This window comes from Mus caroli, unplaced genomic scaffold (genome assembly GCF_978045245.1).
Source record: "Mus caroli unplaced genomic scaffold, Mus_caroli_1 scaffold_9, whole genome shotgun sequence".
NCBI lineage: Eukaryota > Metazoa > Chordata > Mammalia > Rodentia > Muridae > Mus > Mus caroli.
The window spans coordinates 50,509,522-50,522,500 of NW_028227264.1; the positions used below are offsets into that span (position 1 = coordinate 50,509,522).

Here is a 12,979-nt window from a genome sequence, read left to right on the forward strand (position 1 = left end):
ATGGTCAAAAATGAGGAGCTATTGAACTCTCATTTGTGTTGACAGTAAAATTTTACTTTTTCAAATGCTTAAGTATAGGAGAACCTCCTCTTAAACATCAAGTGGAAGCTACTCAGTGAAGAGCAGGCCAGCAACACTTAACAGCAGGGCCGGGCTTGGACACGAGAAACAAGACCCTTCCCCCACTCTGTAATAATGATGAATTTAAAAGATGTGCAAAAGCAAAACGTTTGTTGAACTGTTCCACAGAAAAGGCACCAGCACAGAAGAGTCAAAATGTCTGAGTGTTGTTTGGCATGAGATAGTGCTTGTTAAAGTCCCCGACCGAGGGGCTGGAGAGATGGTATTAGGATTTTTGAGGCTATAGGTAGGCCTAAAAATGCCAAAACATCATACCATGAAACAGATCCCCACATATAGGAGATTTCTTGGGGACTGGGGGAGAAGGCTGCTTCTGAGTGGAACAAGGGACAGAGGACCAGCTGTGATGGCTGGAGCTTTATAAGGGGTACACAACTTGACTCGTTGGTGATAGTGGAAATGTGTCCAATTTGATTTGATGGCTTTGAGGACATTGAATCACTGAAGGCAGACGGAAGGTGCACCTACCTAGTTCTGGAATGTGGCTGCTCCTAACAGATGGCTTAGCAATTAAGAGCACGTGCTGCTCTTGCAGAAGACCTGGGCCTGGCTCCCAGCATGCACGTGGCTCACAACCATCAGTCTTCTGATCCCTGTGCAGTCACCAGGCATACACTGTGTACAATCATGTACATACATACATGCAGGTCAACACTCATAAGCATGAAATAAATACGAAGAAAGAAGTCCCCAAATGAAGGACAATTCCTGCCCCCCTTTCCCACAGATAGTTACGATCGTCAAGCCCTTTTGTACAGAGCTCTCTCCCTTCCCAAATTTCTCGACCTCTTGATTCAGGATGCAAAGCCTCCTCTAATGAATATTCTAGGGCTTGGGACTGCCCCCTTTTCTGTCCATGGGTTAGGTCCTGGAGCAGACTGCCTGCTACTTTCCAACTCAAAGTTCTGAGATGGAGGTGTCCTAGAGCTGAGAGGGGCCTAGGGCTTCCTGCTTCTCTGTGATTCTCTGTGAACTTTAGGAACCCTTTCACTGAAAATGAATGTGACAATTTCTTCCACTGAGAAATCAACTGAGTTTTGTGAACACTAAATGTACTTATTCAAGCCAAAATGTTACAAGTCAGTCATTCAACATTGCTTCCATTTTCTTGTGTTTTGTTTTCTGAGACAGGGCCTCATGTAGTAGCTCACTCTGGTTTACAAATTGCTGGAGAGAGCCTTGAACTTCTTATCTTCCTGCCTCTGTCTCCCAAGTCCTGAGACCACAGATGCATGTGCCAATATGCCTGCCTTCAACATGGCTTCTTTTGAGGATTTTGTTTTTTTAAAGGAGGAATGTCTAACTTATTTTAGCTGAGGTTTTTAGTCCATAATATTAGGGAGGCTGGGATGAAGTAGGAGAATCAGGATTCCAAGGTCATCCTTGGCAACATCGTGAATTCAAGATCAGCTTATATTACATGAGGTCACACACACACACTTAACTCTAAAGTAGATACAGTAAGTGTTGTGGTTATTTTTTTTTTTAAGACTTATTTATGCATATGAGTGCACTGTAGCTGTCTTCAGACCCACCAGAAGAGGGCATCAGAACTCATTACAAATGGTTGTGAGCCACCATGTGGTTGCTGGGGATTGAACTCAGGACCTCTGGAAGAGCAGTCAGTGCTCTTTACTGCTAAGCCATCTCTCTAGCCCCAAGTGTTATGTTTTATAAAAAAGAAAAAGAAGCCAGGGATATGTTTGGTGGAGGCAAGGTATGGTGTAGGGGAAGGGGATGCCTCTGCTGGCCCATGCTTTATCATCCCTACCCCCTGAGATACCAGCCACTGGAGGAGAATCCAGGAGGAGAATAGTATAGAACAGAGTTTACTCAGGGCATGGGGAGGGGAAGAAGAAGAAGAAGAAGCAGCAGCAGCAGCAGCGTAGAGGCGGGCCACAAACATGTGGAAAGACTGAGCGGGGAGAGAATGGGGAGAGAGGGACAGAGCAGGAAGAGAGCAAAAACAAGAGAGTGAGGAGCTGGGAATGGTTTAATCCCAGCACTTGGGAGGCAGAGGCAGAGGCAGGCGAATTTCTGAGTTCGAGGCCAGCCTGGTCTACAAAGTGAGTTCCAGGACAGCCAGGGTTATACAGAGAAACCCTGTCTCAAAAAACAAACAAACAAAACAAACAAACAAACAAACAAACAAAAAAAGAAAAAGAAAGAAAGAAAGTGAGGAAAGAGCAAGCCGCCCCTTTTATAGATAAGAGTCAGGCCTGTCTGGCAGTTGCCAGGTAACTGTGGGGCGGAGCTTAGACAAAATGCTAATGACAGCCAGTCTGAGCAAGCTAGTCATAAAATAAATAGTGAAAAAACTGTGGGAAAGCCCTGATAATTAAGGTCACCCTCTACCAAGTCCAGATGGCTCCTCCAAGCTCAGCGCAAAATGGGGAATGAATTTTACCTGCAAGGCTTCCCCTTCTCTGACCTTGTCTGGGGACCAGAGCCCCCACACCCTGTACTTGGGGAAGGTCAAATAGTCCTTGGCGGACCCACAAGTTCAAGTTCAACTACTTTGCTGATAAGAGCCGGCCTAGCAAGTACCTGGGATTCCTGGAATGCCTCTCCAGGCAAACTAAGCGTTCACAGCACTTTAACCCCAGCCAATGATTTCATCCCCTCTGAAAACTCCTTCCCACTCTCCAAGGTTCATCTGTAGCCCATGTCCACTCCGAATAAAGTGAATACATACAGAAGCTCACCCCACATAAAGGTATGTGCACAAGCTAAGATCATCCAAGAGAAATCATCTATTTCATTTAAAGTCCTTCAAGAAGATCTTCTCTCCTCCCTGGCACTCACTTCCACCTAGACTGAGATCCTGCACGCCCACCCCTTCCTGTCCCCCCCCCTTCATCCTTTCAGCCTGGTGTGAATCTACATCTGCACACCCTGCCGGAGGAAGGACACGTGCACACCACGAAAGAGGACTAGAGATATATAGCCCAGAGAGTAGAGCTCCTACCTAGCCCATGCGAGGCCCTAGTCCTTCAGTAACACATTGTGGAGGGAGTGGGTTAGCATCCTTGAAAGAGCCTGGCTGAAAACAGAACTTTGCTTGAGCAGCCAGGGTTTGTTACTAGTTCCCATTGGATATCTCTTCCCTTTTGACAACAGGAAAACCATTTCTGTTGGGTCCAGAGGAAACTCCATCTCCCCCCAGATTCTGGTAGTTCCAGTGAAGCTGATTTCCCATCTACCAACTGAGCCATTTTCCCTTTCACTGGAAAAAGGAACTAAGGGATTAGCATACCAACGCTCATGCTGGCTTCCAGGCTCCCTCAGAATCCCAAGTACCTGTTAGACATTTCAGTGAGCTTGCTAGCATCCTGGCTCTTCTCAGCCTGTCTCACCCCTTCTAAGCCTCCTCACCCAGCTATCCATTCTCCTTATGTAAGAGTCCATGATTCAAGGAAGAATGATATCCCAGACTCAAATAGTATGTAAATGCAGAGAGTGTTTAATCCTGCAGAAGTCCAGCCCGTTGGGGTCTTCCACTACCAGAATAGAGACAACCAGGTGAGTTTGCAGGCCGGATTAAAAGCACATTAGGGAATTCTGGGGTAGGTGCCCTCTATGTTAATCTATTGGGTCCATCTCATGGGCATTTATTTCAGTACCTGAGTGTGGGGCTGGGAACTTGCTATGGAGGTCTGGAAACTGTTGCTGAGGAAGTCTGGAAACTGCTGCTGACCCATTGTCCTTGCCTCAAGACAGTTGGTGGGGCAGCTTCTGGGACCTGGACTTGCCTGGAGTTGCCCAGTTCATGGAAACAGAGATTTAGGCTTAGTCTCCTTTACTGCCAATTTGAAACCTGTCATGGAGTCAGCCTAGCCTTCTCACTTAAAACCCTGCTGTTTCACTTGTGCTCCCTCCTTTTTCTCTCCTGCTCTTGGTCCACTCTTTCTCTTCATGCCTTGCTCTTTCCCTACTCTCCTCTCGTGGCCATGTTCAGTCCATTATTCTGCTCTGGACACTTTCAGATGCCTCTGACTATTTTCTCTTTCATATCTACAGTGAAAACCTTCCACTTAACTATACCTTGGATGGATGTGTCATCTGTTTATACAGCTTCTAGTCTGAGGAAAGGAATCTATCTATGGCTAAAGGAATCTATCAAGCCTTGGGACAGGTGATAATTTGGGTGCCTTGCCCAACAGGCTGCAATGCAGTCAGGGCTCCAGTCTCATCCCCATCCCGAACAAAGGCTCACTCACACTGTAGCTACAAAGGAAATAAGGAAAGCCATTCTACAGGACACTGATACAGGTTTCTCATACTCCCCCGAGGATGTATCCTTTTGTGGCATGCTGTTAAGCCTGAGATAGACTAGTGTTGGGCATCAGGGTCACTAAAGGGCAGTGGCAGCCTTGACTTTCTTTGAACTTTTCCTAGAAATGTCAAACCAGATAGAACTTACCCGAAGTATTTGGCATTTAGGGAATCATATATTGTACAAATGTGTGTGGTGGCCCATATTCTTAACTATTGGTGAGATAAGCCTGAAGTTTTGCAACATTTCAATTCTGAGAACTTGGAAAAGGGGGGAAATTGAGTTCTTTTGGGTTACCAGCTTACATTCGTTTACCCAGGGTTTAATCAGAATTCATTTGGAAGCTGTGGGAAGTTAGGAAGAGTCTTGGTACTTAACACAATTGGAGAGGAGTGCTCAAACAGAGACTCCGGTAGAAAAAGATCCTAGCTTATTAACTGCTCTAAGTTATATTCTTTTTACTATTCGGCGTATATGCTTATATACTAACCTCTCTGCAAAGGGCAAGTGCTTTACAAAAACGTAAAACAAACTGGGAAGGTTATGCTCAGCCTATGACTGGCTTTCACCTACAGAGAGGCCTATGATACTTCACTACTGTGCTGGTTAATTTCTGTCCACTTGACAAAACTAGAGTCACCTGGGAAGAGAGAGCTCAGGGAACTGCCTACCAGATTGGTCTGTGGCCAGTTGCCTTGACTAATGATCAGTGGGGGAGGGCCCAGCCTACTATGGGTGGTGCAGCTTCTGGGCAGGTGAACTGGGTGTATAAGAAAGCAAGCTGTGCAAGCCATGGGGAATATAAGTCAGCAAGCATCATCCTTCCATGATCTCTGTTTGACAGTGGACTTTTTTAACTTGTAAGATAAAATAAACCCTTTTCTCCCCAACTAGGTTTTGGTCACTGTTTACCCTGGCAAGAAGACCCTAACAAGGACAATAGATTAAATTGCCTGTCTTTAATATTCATAATACAGTGTTAAAATTTGTAAAACGTCTAATTTATTACATTTGTGCTTGCTGGGTCTATTAGCTACTTTTGTCTTGCTCTGGGAAGATTCTCTGATGAAAGCAACTTAAGGGAGATAAGCTTGACTTTGGCTTACTGTTCAAGGATACAGTTTATCAAGACAGGGAAATGCTGGCAGCAGGAGCTTGAGGGAGCTGCTCAAGTTGCATTTGATGTTAGGAAGCAGAGAATGACGGGTCTTATGCTCAGGAAACCTCTGTGTAGTCCAGGACTCAAGGCCAGGGAGTGGGTGCTATCCAGCTTTAGGGTGAGTCTTCCATCTCAACCTAATCAAGATACTGCCTCAGCTATGCCCAGAGGCTGACCTAGATAGTTTCTTATAGGTTCACCCAGAGACTTGCCTTTTAAGGGATTCTAGCTTCTGCCAAGTTAGTGGCTAATCATTATTAGCCATCATACCAGGCTTGCACATGCTAGGCAAGAATTTTAGCACTGAGTTATATACATGCCCAGCCCTTAGGTTTCTGAGACATGCCCCTAGCATGCACCCCAAGCTACCTTTGAATTGCAAACCCTCTGCCTCCTCAAGTGTTTCTCAAGATTTCAGTCATGAACCAGCTCTTTGAATCCGTTTCTTAGGAGGATCCCAGAGTATGTTCTCTGATAAATTATTTCTTAGTGTCTTTGACATCTGTTCTGTTAGGTTTTCCTATTTGCTGGGTTGTTCATAGTGAGCAACTTCTAAACTATTGCTTGTCTGGGGTGGGTAGGCTGCTCCACCCCAGGCTTAGCTGTCCAATCAGGTTTACAGATTGGTCTCCGTCAAACAAAATTCCAGATGGATAAAAATTTAAAATTTTGCATCTGTTATAGGGCATATCTGCTCTCTGAAAGAAAATTCTCTGTTCTTTGTAAGTTTTCAAATGTACCCGACGCATGCTTTGTTTCCAGGTCCATATTGTGGGAGTTGGGCTGTTCCCAAAGAACTCCGGCTGAACTCAAACGAAGTGACTGTCCTCTTCAAGAGTGGATCTCACATTTCTGGCCGGGGCTTTCTGCTGACCTACGCCAGCAGTGACCATCCAGGTACAACAGAAAAATCATCCAGCCTGTCTACCTTCTGCTCCTTATCTCTTCCTCTGGGCATAATTGTGATCTCAGACACAACAGTAAAACATGAGAACAAGCTGGGCACAGAGGCCCATACCTTTAATCCCAGCATTCCAGAGCCAGGGGCAAGCTGGTCTACATATGAGTTTCAGGCCAGCAGGGGCTATGTAGTAAAACCCTGTCTTGTGGGGAGAGGAAAGGGCCTGAGGACAGAGGGGAACAGCTTTGTAAGTAGTTGGTACAGCATCCTTTTAGAACATATGGTGAATGGATCCCATGATGTGTATGGGATGGAATAAATCTTGTTTCCTATGAGCCTTGAGTACCCCATCTCTGGGGAAATCTTCCCAATCTTGGTGTGATCTGGCTTCTCTGAAGCCCTGCCCCTAGTGTCCTTCCTTGCTTAGGAAGCAAACGTTTTAACTAGTTACTTCACCCGTGTCACACACCAGCTTAGAGACACAGTAGGGTCACATGACACCCTGACCACAGTTGGGAAAGAATGGAGTCCTGGTGAGAGGGAAACAGCCAGCTCCTTCCTCAGCCTCCAGGGGCAGAGTCATCACCCTGCCACCCGCTCTGTGCCTATCCAGAGTCACAAGATGCCCTGTTTTCCTGCCGCCAGTCAGCTTTGGAAGAAATATGTCTGAAAGGGGATGTGCCACTCATATGAAGGCAATTGTGGCTTGTGTTCACCTTATTTTGCTCCTTAAGAAACATTCATGACGCCTTTAATCCCAGCACTCGGGAGGCAGAGGCAGGCGGATTTCTGAGTTCGAGGCCAGCCTGGTCTACAAAGTGAGTTCCAGCTAAGAGCTCCAACTGCTCTTCCAGAGGTTCCTGAGTTCTAATCACATGATGGCTCACCACAATCTGTAGTGGAATCTGATGCCCTCTACTGGTGTGTCTAAAGACAGCTACAGTATACTCATATAAATAAAATAGATAGATAAATAAAGAAGAAAAGAAAGAAAGAGAGAAAGAGAGAAAGGAAGGAAGGAAGGAAGAAAGAAAGGAAGGAAGAACTGGGCATGGTGGTGCACTCCTTTAATCCCAGCACTTGGAAGGCAGAGGCAGGCAGATTTCTGAGTTGAGGCCAGCCTGGTCTACAAAGTGAGTTCCAGGACAGCCAGAGCTATACAGAGAAACCCTGTCTCAACCAAGAAAGAAAGAAAGAAAGAAAGAAAGAAAGAAAGAAAGAAAGAAAGAAAGAAAGAAAGGTAGGTAGGTTTATGAAGAAGAAAGAGCTATTGCCGAGAATATGGACTATTTGGGGAACTATTTTGCCAGTTAAACTAAATATCTTCCCCTGTAAGGACCTTCCATTTTAGGTGCTGGCTCCTGATTGATTGTTGATCAACAGTGATTACCATGTCGGTGTTGTAGTTAAACTGTCCCCCCCGTGTCCCCGTGTCCCCGAATGCCACTGGCTGAATTAAAATGTTCTGGGGAGCTGAGTATGTCACTATTGGTGGAGCCTGAGCTCTGTCTCCAGAATCACAAAAAACCAGTTGTAGTGGCACAAACCTGTAATCCCAGCACACAGGGAGGAGAACTGAGAGGACCAGAGCATCTCAAGGTCATCCTCAGCTTCATAGTGACCTGTATGGTCAGACCAGGACTAGCCTGGGCTACCTCAGACTCTGTCAAAAAAAAAGGGGGGGGGGGGAGGGGGAGAAAAAAATGTTCCTGGGAATGTTTTCCATGAACTGTGATAAGATTTTTAATGGTATTTCTCCTGTTAAGCATATTGTGCACATGAAACCTGCAGGTGTGGCTCAGCGGGTAAGAGCACTGACTGTTCTTCTGAATGTCCTGAGTTCAAATCCCAGTAACCACATGGTGGCTCACAACCACCCATAATGAGATCTGATGAGTCTGAAGTCAGCTACAGTGTAGTTATGTATAATAATAAATAAATCTTTTAAAAAAAAAAGGAGAAGAAAGAAACCTGCAGGTGTATAGTGTTACAGTTGGAAGTAGATTTTTGTTATTGTTCTCTAGACAGTAGCACTGAAAACTCCTGTCTGGTGATAGGAAACAAGAAAGGAACTGATTAAACTCTGGGCACTCTAATCCCCGATTTTATTTATGTGTAGACAAGAAAATTCAAATAACACGGTAATGCTTTCAAGGTTTTCTTTTTTTTAACTGAAAAGAAATATTTAGAATCAGGTGGCCTGTTTTCCACTCCCCTGCTCATTGTACTTCTCTTTATTTGTAATAGATTTAATAACCTGTTTGGAACGAGGCAGTCATTATTTCGAGGAAAAATACAGGTAAATATGTGTACTAAATTATTCGTGTATAGCAATAAGGAGTATTTGAGATGTTCCCAAAAGGCAGAATCTGCAAACCCTTTGCACTGCAAATAACTGTAGTTTTTAATAGGCCAAAAGTCCCTATTGCCCTGACTCATGCAATCTCTGTTGTGGTTGAAGCAAAAAAGCAAAGATAGACGATAAAAACAAATAAGTCAGCATTATAAAGTTTTGTTTATATGAACAATCCCAAGCTGCAGATACGGCTCAGCAGTCAGGAATGCACACTGCGTTTGCAGAAGACCTGAATTTGGGTTTTAGGTCCCACTAGGTCCCATGTCAGGAAGCTCACAACCAATTGGTAACTCCAGCACTAGGAGATCTAAGGCTCTATTCTGACCTCTTTGGGCACCCATACTCATATGCTCATACCCATACCCATACAAAAATGCCCACTAATACACATGATTTAAGTGTGTAAATTCAAAATAGCATTTAATAAAGCAGGAGAGTGGGGATGGCACAGACTGAGTGTGGTGGTGCACACCTGTATTGTCCTAGTCATTGAGAGCTGGAGGCAAGATGCTCAGTAGTGAGCCTGGGCTGGGCTGTATGAAACACACACACACATACATACACACACATAAACACACATACACATGCACATATACATACACACAATGAAGAAGAAGAGGAGGAGGAGGAGGAGGAAGAGGAGGAGGAGGTGGTGGTGGTTGTATTTGGAACTTGGTCCATAGTTTTCTAGTCCCTTAGTTCTGTTTTATTACCAATGAGTCACAGTTGAGTCTGGAGTATACTTTTTCCCTGGTTGGTATTTGGAAATAAGGTGTATAATCCTTTCATAGGGGTTTTTGTCTTTTACCCTAAAGAAAGCCTATGGAGAATAAAGATATGGGTTGTTAGTTCAGCTTGACCTTAACCTTGACTCTACTTAATTGCTGATATGTATTTCCTCCTCGGCCATCAAGGAAGTGATGTGGTCTAGACTGAACTCCTAATCATAGGGATGGTCTTTGGCAATTCTTTATTATGTAGGGCCATCCTAAGCATTGGAGAATGCCTTCCTTCCCTGGATTTTACTATCTACATGCCAGTTGTGACAAACACAACTGTCTGTATACAATGCCTCATGTTTTCTAGGGGATGAAAACACCTCCAGTGGGCAATTTCTGTCTAGAAGTCAATGCCAAAAACCTGTAACTTTATAGAGTACTTTCTTAATGGCCTGTGCAGCTCTCTATACCACACACATAAGTACCTCTTTTGATATTTCAGCATTCCCGGAAGGTTGCTTCTGTTACGTCATGAAAATGGAGGCTCAACACCACTAAGTCACTCCACTAAGTGTGCTCAGGGAGCTAGATTTAAGAGCGTGTGTTCCTAACTATCTCAGACATTTGGACGTGCTCAATGTGAGTGTTTGATGTGCAGGATCAGTTCCCATATTAGCTAATATTAAGTGTACTTAAGGAACATGAGAAATCCAAGTATATTAAATTAAATGTTGCTTTGTAAGGTCATGGTTCAGCCCATGAATACAGAGGCTAATGGCCTCTAGAGTTTTATCAGCCACATGTTTCCAGTGCACTGGTGATAGAGACCTGGGAATCGTAGGAAAGAACAATGTATTCAAACATACTTTATGACATTATGGTGACAGATTAGTTCCAATTTATGTAGGCCAGCCATTTTGCAGTGCTTTAGTATGGCCACTGCTGCAGGCCCACACCTCTCACCCACAGTTCTGGAATACAGAAACCTTTGGAAGCTCTTTGTTACTCATTTGATTGTCAATTCATTTGACATTAGCAGGAGGCTATTTAGTCTTTTTGCATTTTACTTAACTATAACTATTCATGCATTCCATGTGAGGTGTTACAGCCCTTGATTAACATGCACGGGCTCCATGGGGGTCTTATATTATGAGCATCATTGGCACCATTTCAGTTTCCTGCAATCCTAAACTGTCTGAATTCAGAGACTCATCTGGCACTAAGCAATTCTTCTCTCAAGGACCTGTGAGCCTGTAGGAGGTTGTTTTTGATTTCTCGGTTCCTTGATTACTACTGCCACGAAGGCCCTAGGAAAGAACCATGAAACATTTATTTGGGTCGTTTGATAATTAGTTATCATTACATGGTAATTTTCTAAGCAGTGAGAGGAAAGTGAATGAAAGGGAGGGGGGAAAAAAAACAGCTGCTACTTTGGAATCTGTCACATAAATGGAGTAAACAGGCCTCAACCTACACAGAGACTAAAGGCAGCTGAGGGAGGAGTCTGAGAGCAACCACTCATCACCTCATACCAAGTGGTCAACACTGAAAACATATAGACAAGTAGCAGTGGTAAGGCCATGCAGGTTGTATGTATATATTTAGGAATATATGTATATACACGTATGTAACAACAATTAATGAAAAAAGAGGCCATGAATTTGAAAGAGACCAAGGAGGAGGGGGCATATAGGAGGTTGAAGGAAAGAAAGGGAAGGAGGAAATGATGTGATTATATTATAATAGAAGGAAGGAAGGAAGGAAGGAAGGAAGGAAGGAAGGAAGGAAGGAAGGAAGGAAGGAAGGAAAGAAGGAAGATTGTGAAGTCATATAGAAACAGGGACATACAACGTTCATCTTCAAAGCTGTCAATGTTTTTATACATTGGCTCTGCGTGTGTGTGTGTGTGTGTGTGTGTTTTGTGTGTGTGTGTTTTCAAAGATATAAGTAGCTGTCTTTGATATGTTGATGCTTCAAGATACAAGAGAGAGAAGAGACTGAACCACAGGGAGTTTATATGCTGTGTTCAGGGTCTCAGCTAGCTAACCTTGGTCTGAGCCAAGTCACCCAGCCTCTAGATTGAGACCCTTTGTCTTAGTTAGGGTTTCCATTGCTGTGAGAGACACCATGACCAAGGCAGCTCTTATAAGGACAACGTTTAATTGGGGCTGGTTTACTGGTTCAGAGGTTCAGTCCATTTTTATCATGGTGGGAGAATGGCAGCATCCAGGAGAGTTCTACATCTTAATCTGAAGGCCAATAGAAGACTGACTCCTAGATAGCTAGGAGGAAGGTCTCTCAAAGCCTACCCCCGCAGTGACACACTTTCTCCAGCAAGGCCACACCTCCTAATAGTGCCACTCCTCCTAAAAGTGCCTCTCCTTGGGCCAAGCATATTCAAACCACCACACCCTTCAATCACATTACCATCTGTGATGGGTTTCTGGAAAGCTTTCTGAAAGACAACTTAAATACATTGAGCCCTATTTTATTATGCATTTATCTGTATGTGTATATATGTGTATACTTGTCCTTGAACATATGACCCTCTTGTCTCAGCCTTTTGATTTGTTGAGATTACAGGCTTGTATGATGGGACCTGACTAAACCCTAATTTTAAAGCATTCTTCTTCAGTGTAAGGGTCATTTATTTTTACCTGCACCAGTAGTATCTGTTACAGTAACCCTAGTGACTGTGTACTTGAACTATGGCAAGTCCAAGGGGAAGTGTACTACAGATGTAAAATTTATTCTCAGTACTAGGAAAAAACGAAGTTAAACTATCACCTTGATTCTTGATTTTTTTTTTTCAATATAAGTGGGAATTAACAGAATTTAGGTATATTGTGTTAAATGTATATTGTTCATTTTACCTGTTTCTTTTTACTTTTCCTAATACAGATACTAGAATTTTGTTTCTGCATTATAGTTTAGATAACAAGCTATTGTAGTATATGAACACCAAAATTGTGCTCCAAGAGAGGGTTTACTAGTGTTGCTTTTTTTCTTCTTTTTTTTTTTTTTTTTTTTTTTTTTTTTTGGTTTTTCGAGACAGGGTTTCTCTGTATAGCCCGGGCTGTCCTGGAACACACTTTGTAGACCAGGCTGGCCTCGAACTCAGAAATCCGCCTGCCTCTGCCTCCCAAGTGCTGGGATTAAAGGCGTGCGCCACCACGCCCGGCTTTTTCTTCTTTTTATCCATCCAAATATTTTAAACATTTCCTTTAATATGGATAAGGTAATATTATTTAGGTAAATTTTCCTTTTACCTTAAAAATATTTCTTAGGCACCTTAGAATCCAAGTGTATTAGGGAAGCAGCTTTAATACTTTACACATGATAAATCCTTACAGAAAGCAAAGAACCATTGTGTAAAACTTCTTTCCAGGTTAGCATTTTAGATCAGTTTGTTTTTTTTTTAATCAAG

General features: G+C 43.5%; 1 protein-coding gene across 1 annotated transcript in view; it reads left to right on the forward strand.

Annotated features, from left to right (window-relative positions):
• Dcbld1 (discoidin, CUB and LCCL domain containing 1) overlaps nucleotides 1-12,979 on the forward strand; it is an 85,336-nt gene that overhangs the window by 42,252 nt on the left and 30,105 nt on the right. Inside the window, exons 3-4 of the mRNA XM_021174605.2 lie at nucleotides 6,339-6,473; nucleotides 8,725-8,776. Of these exons, the coding sequence (XP_021030264.1) occupies nucleotides 6,339-6,473; nucleotides 8,725-8,776 (187 nt within the window). The remainder of the gene's footprint in view (nucleotides 1-6,338; nucleotides 6,474-8,724; nucleotides 8,777-12,979) is intronic.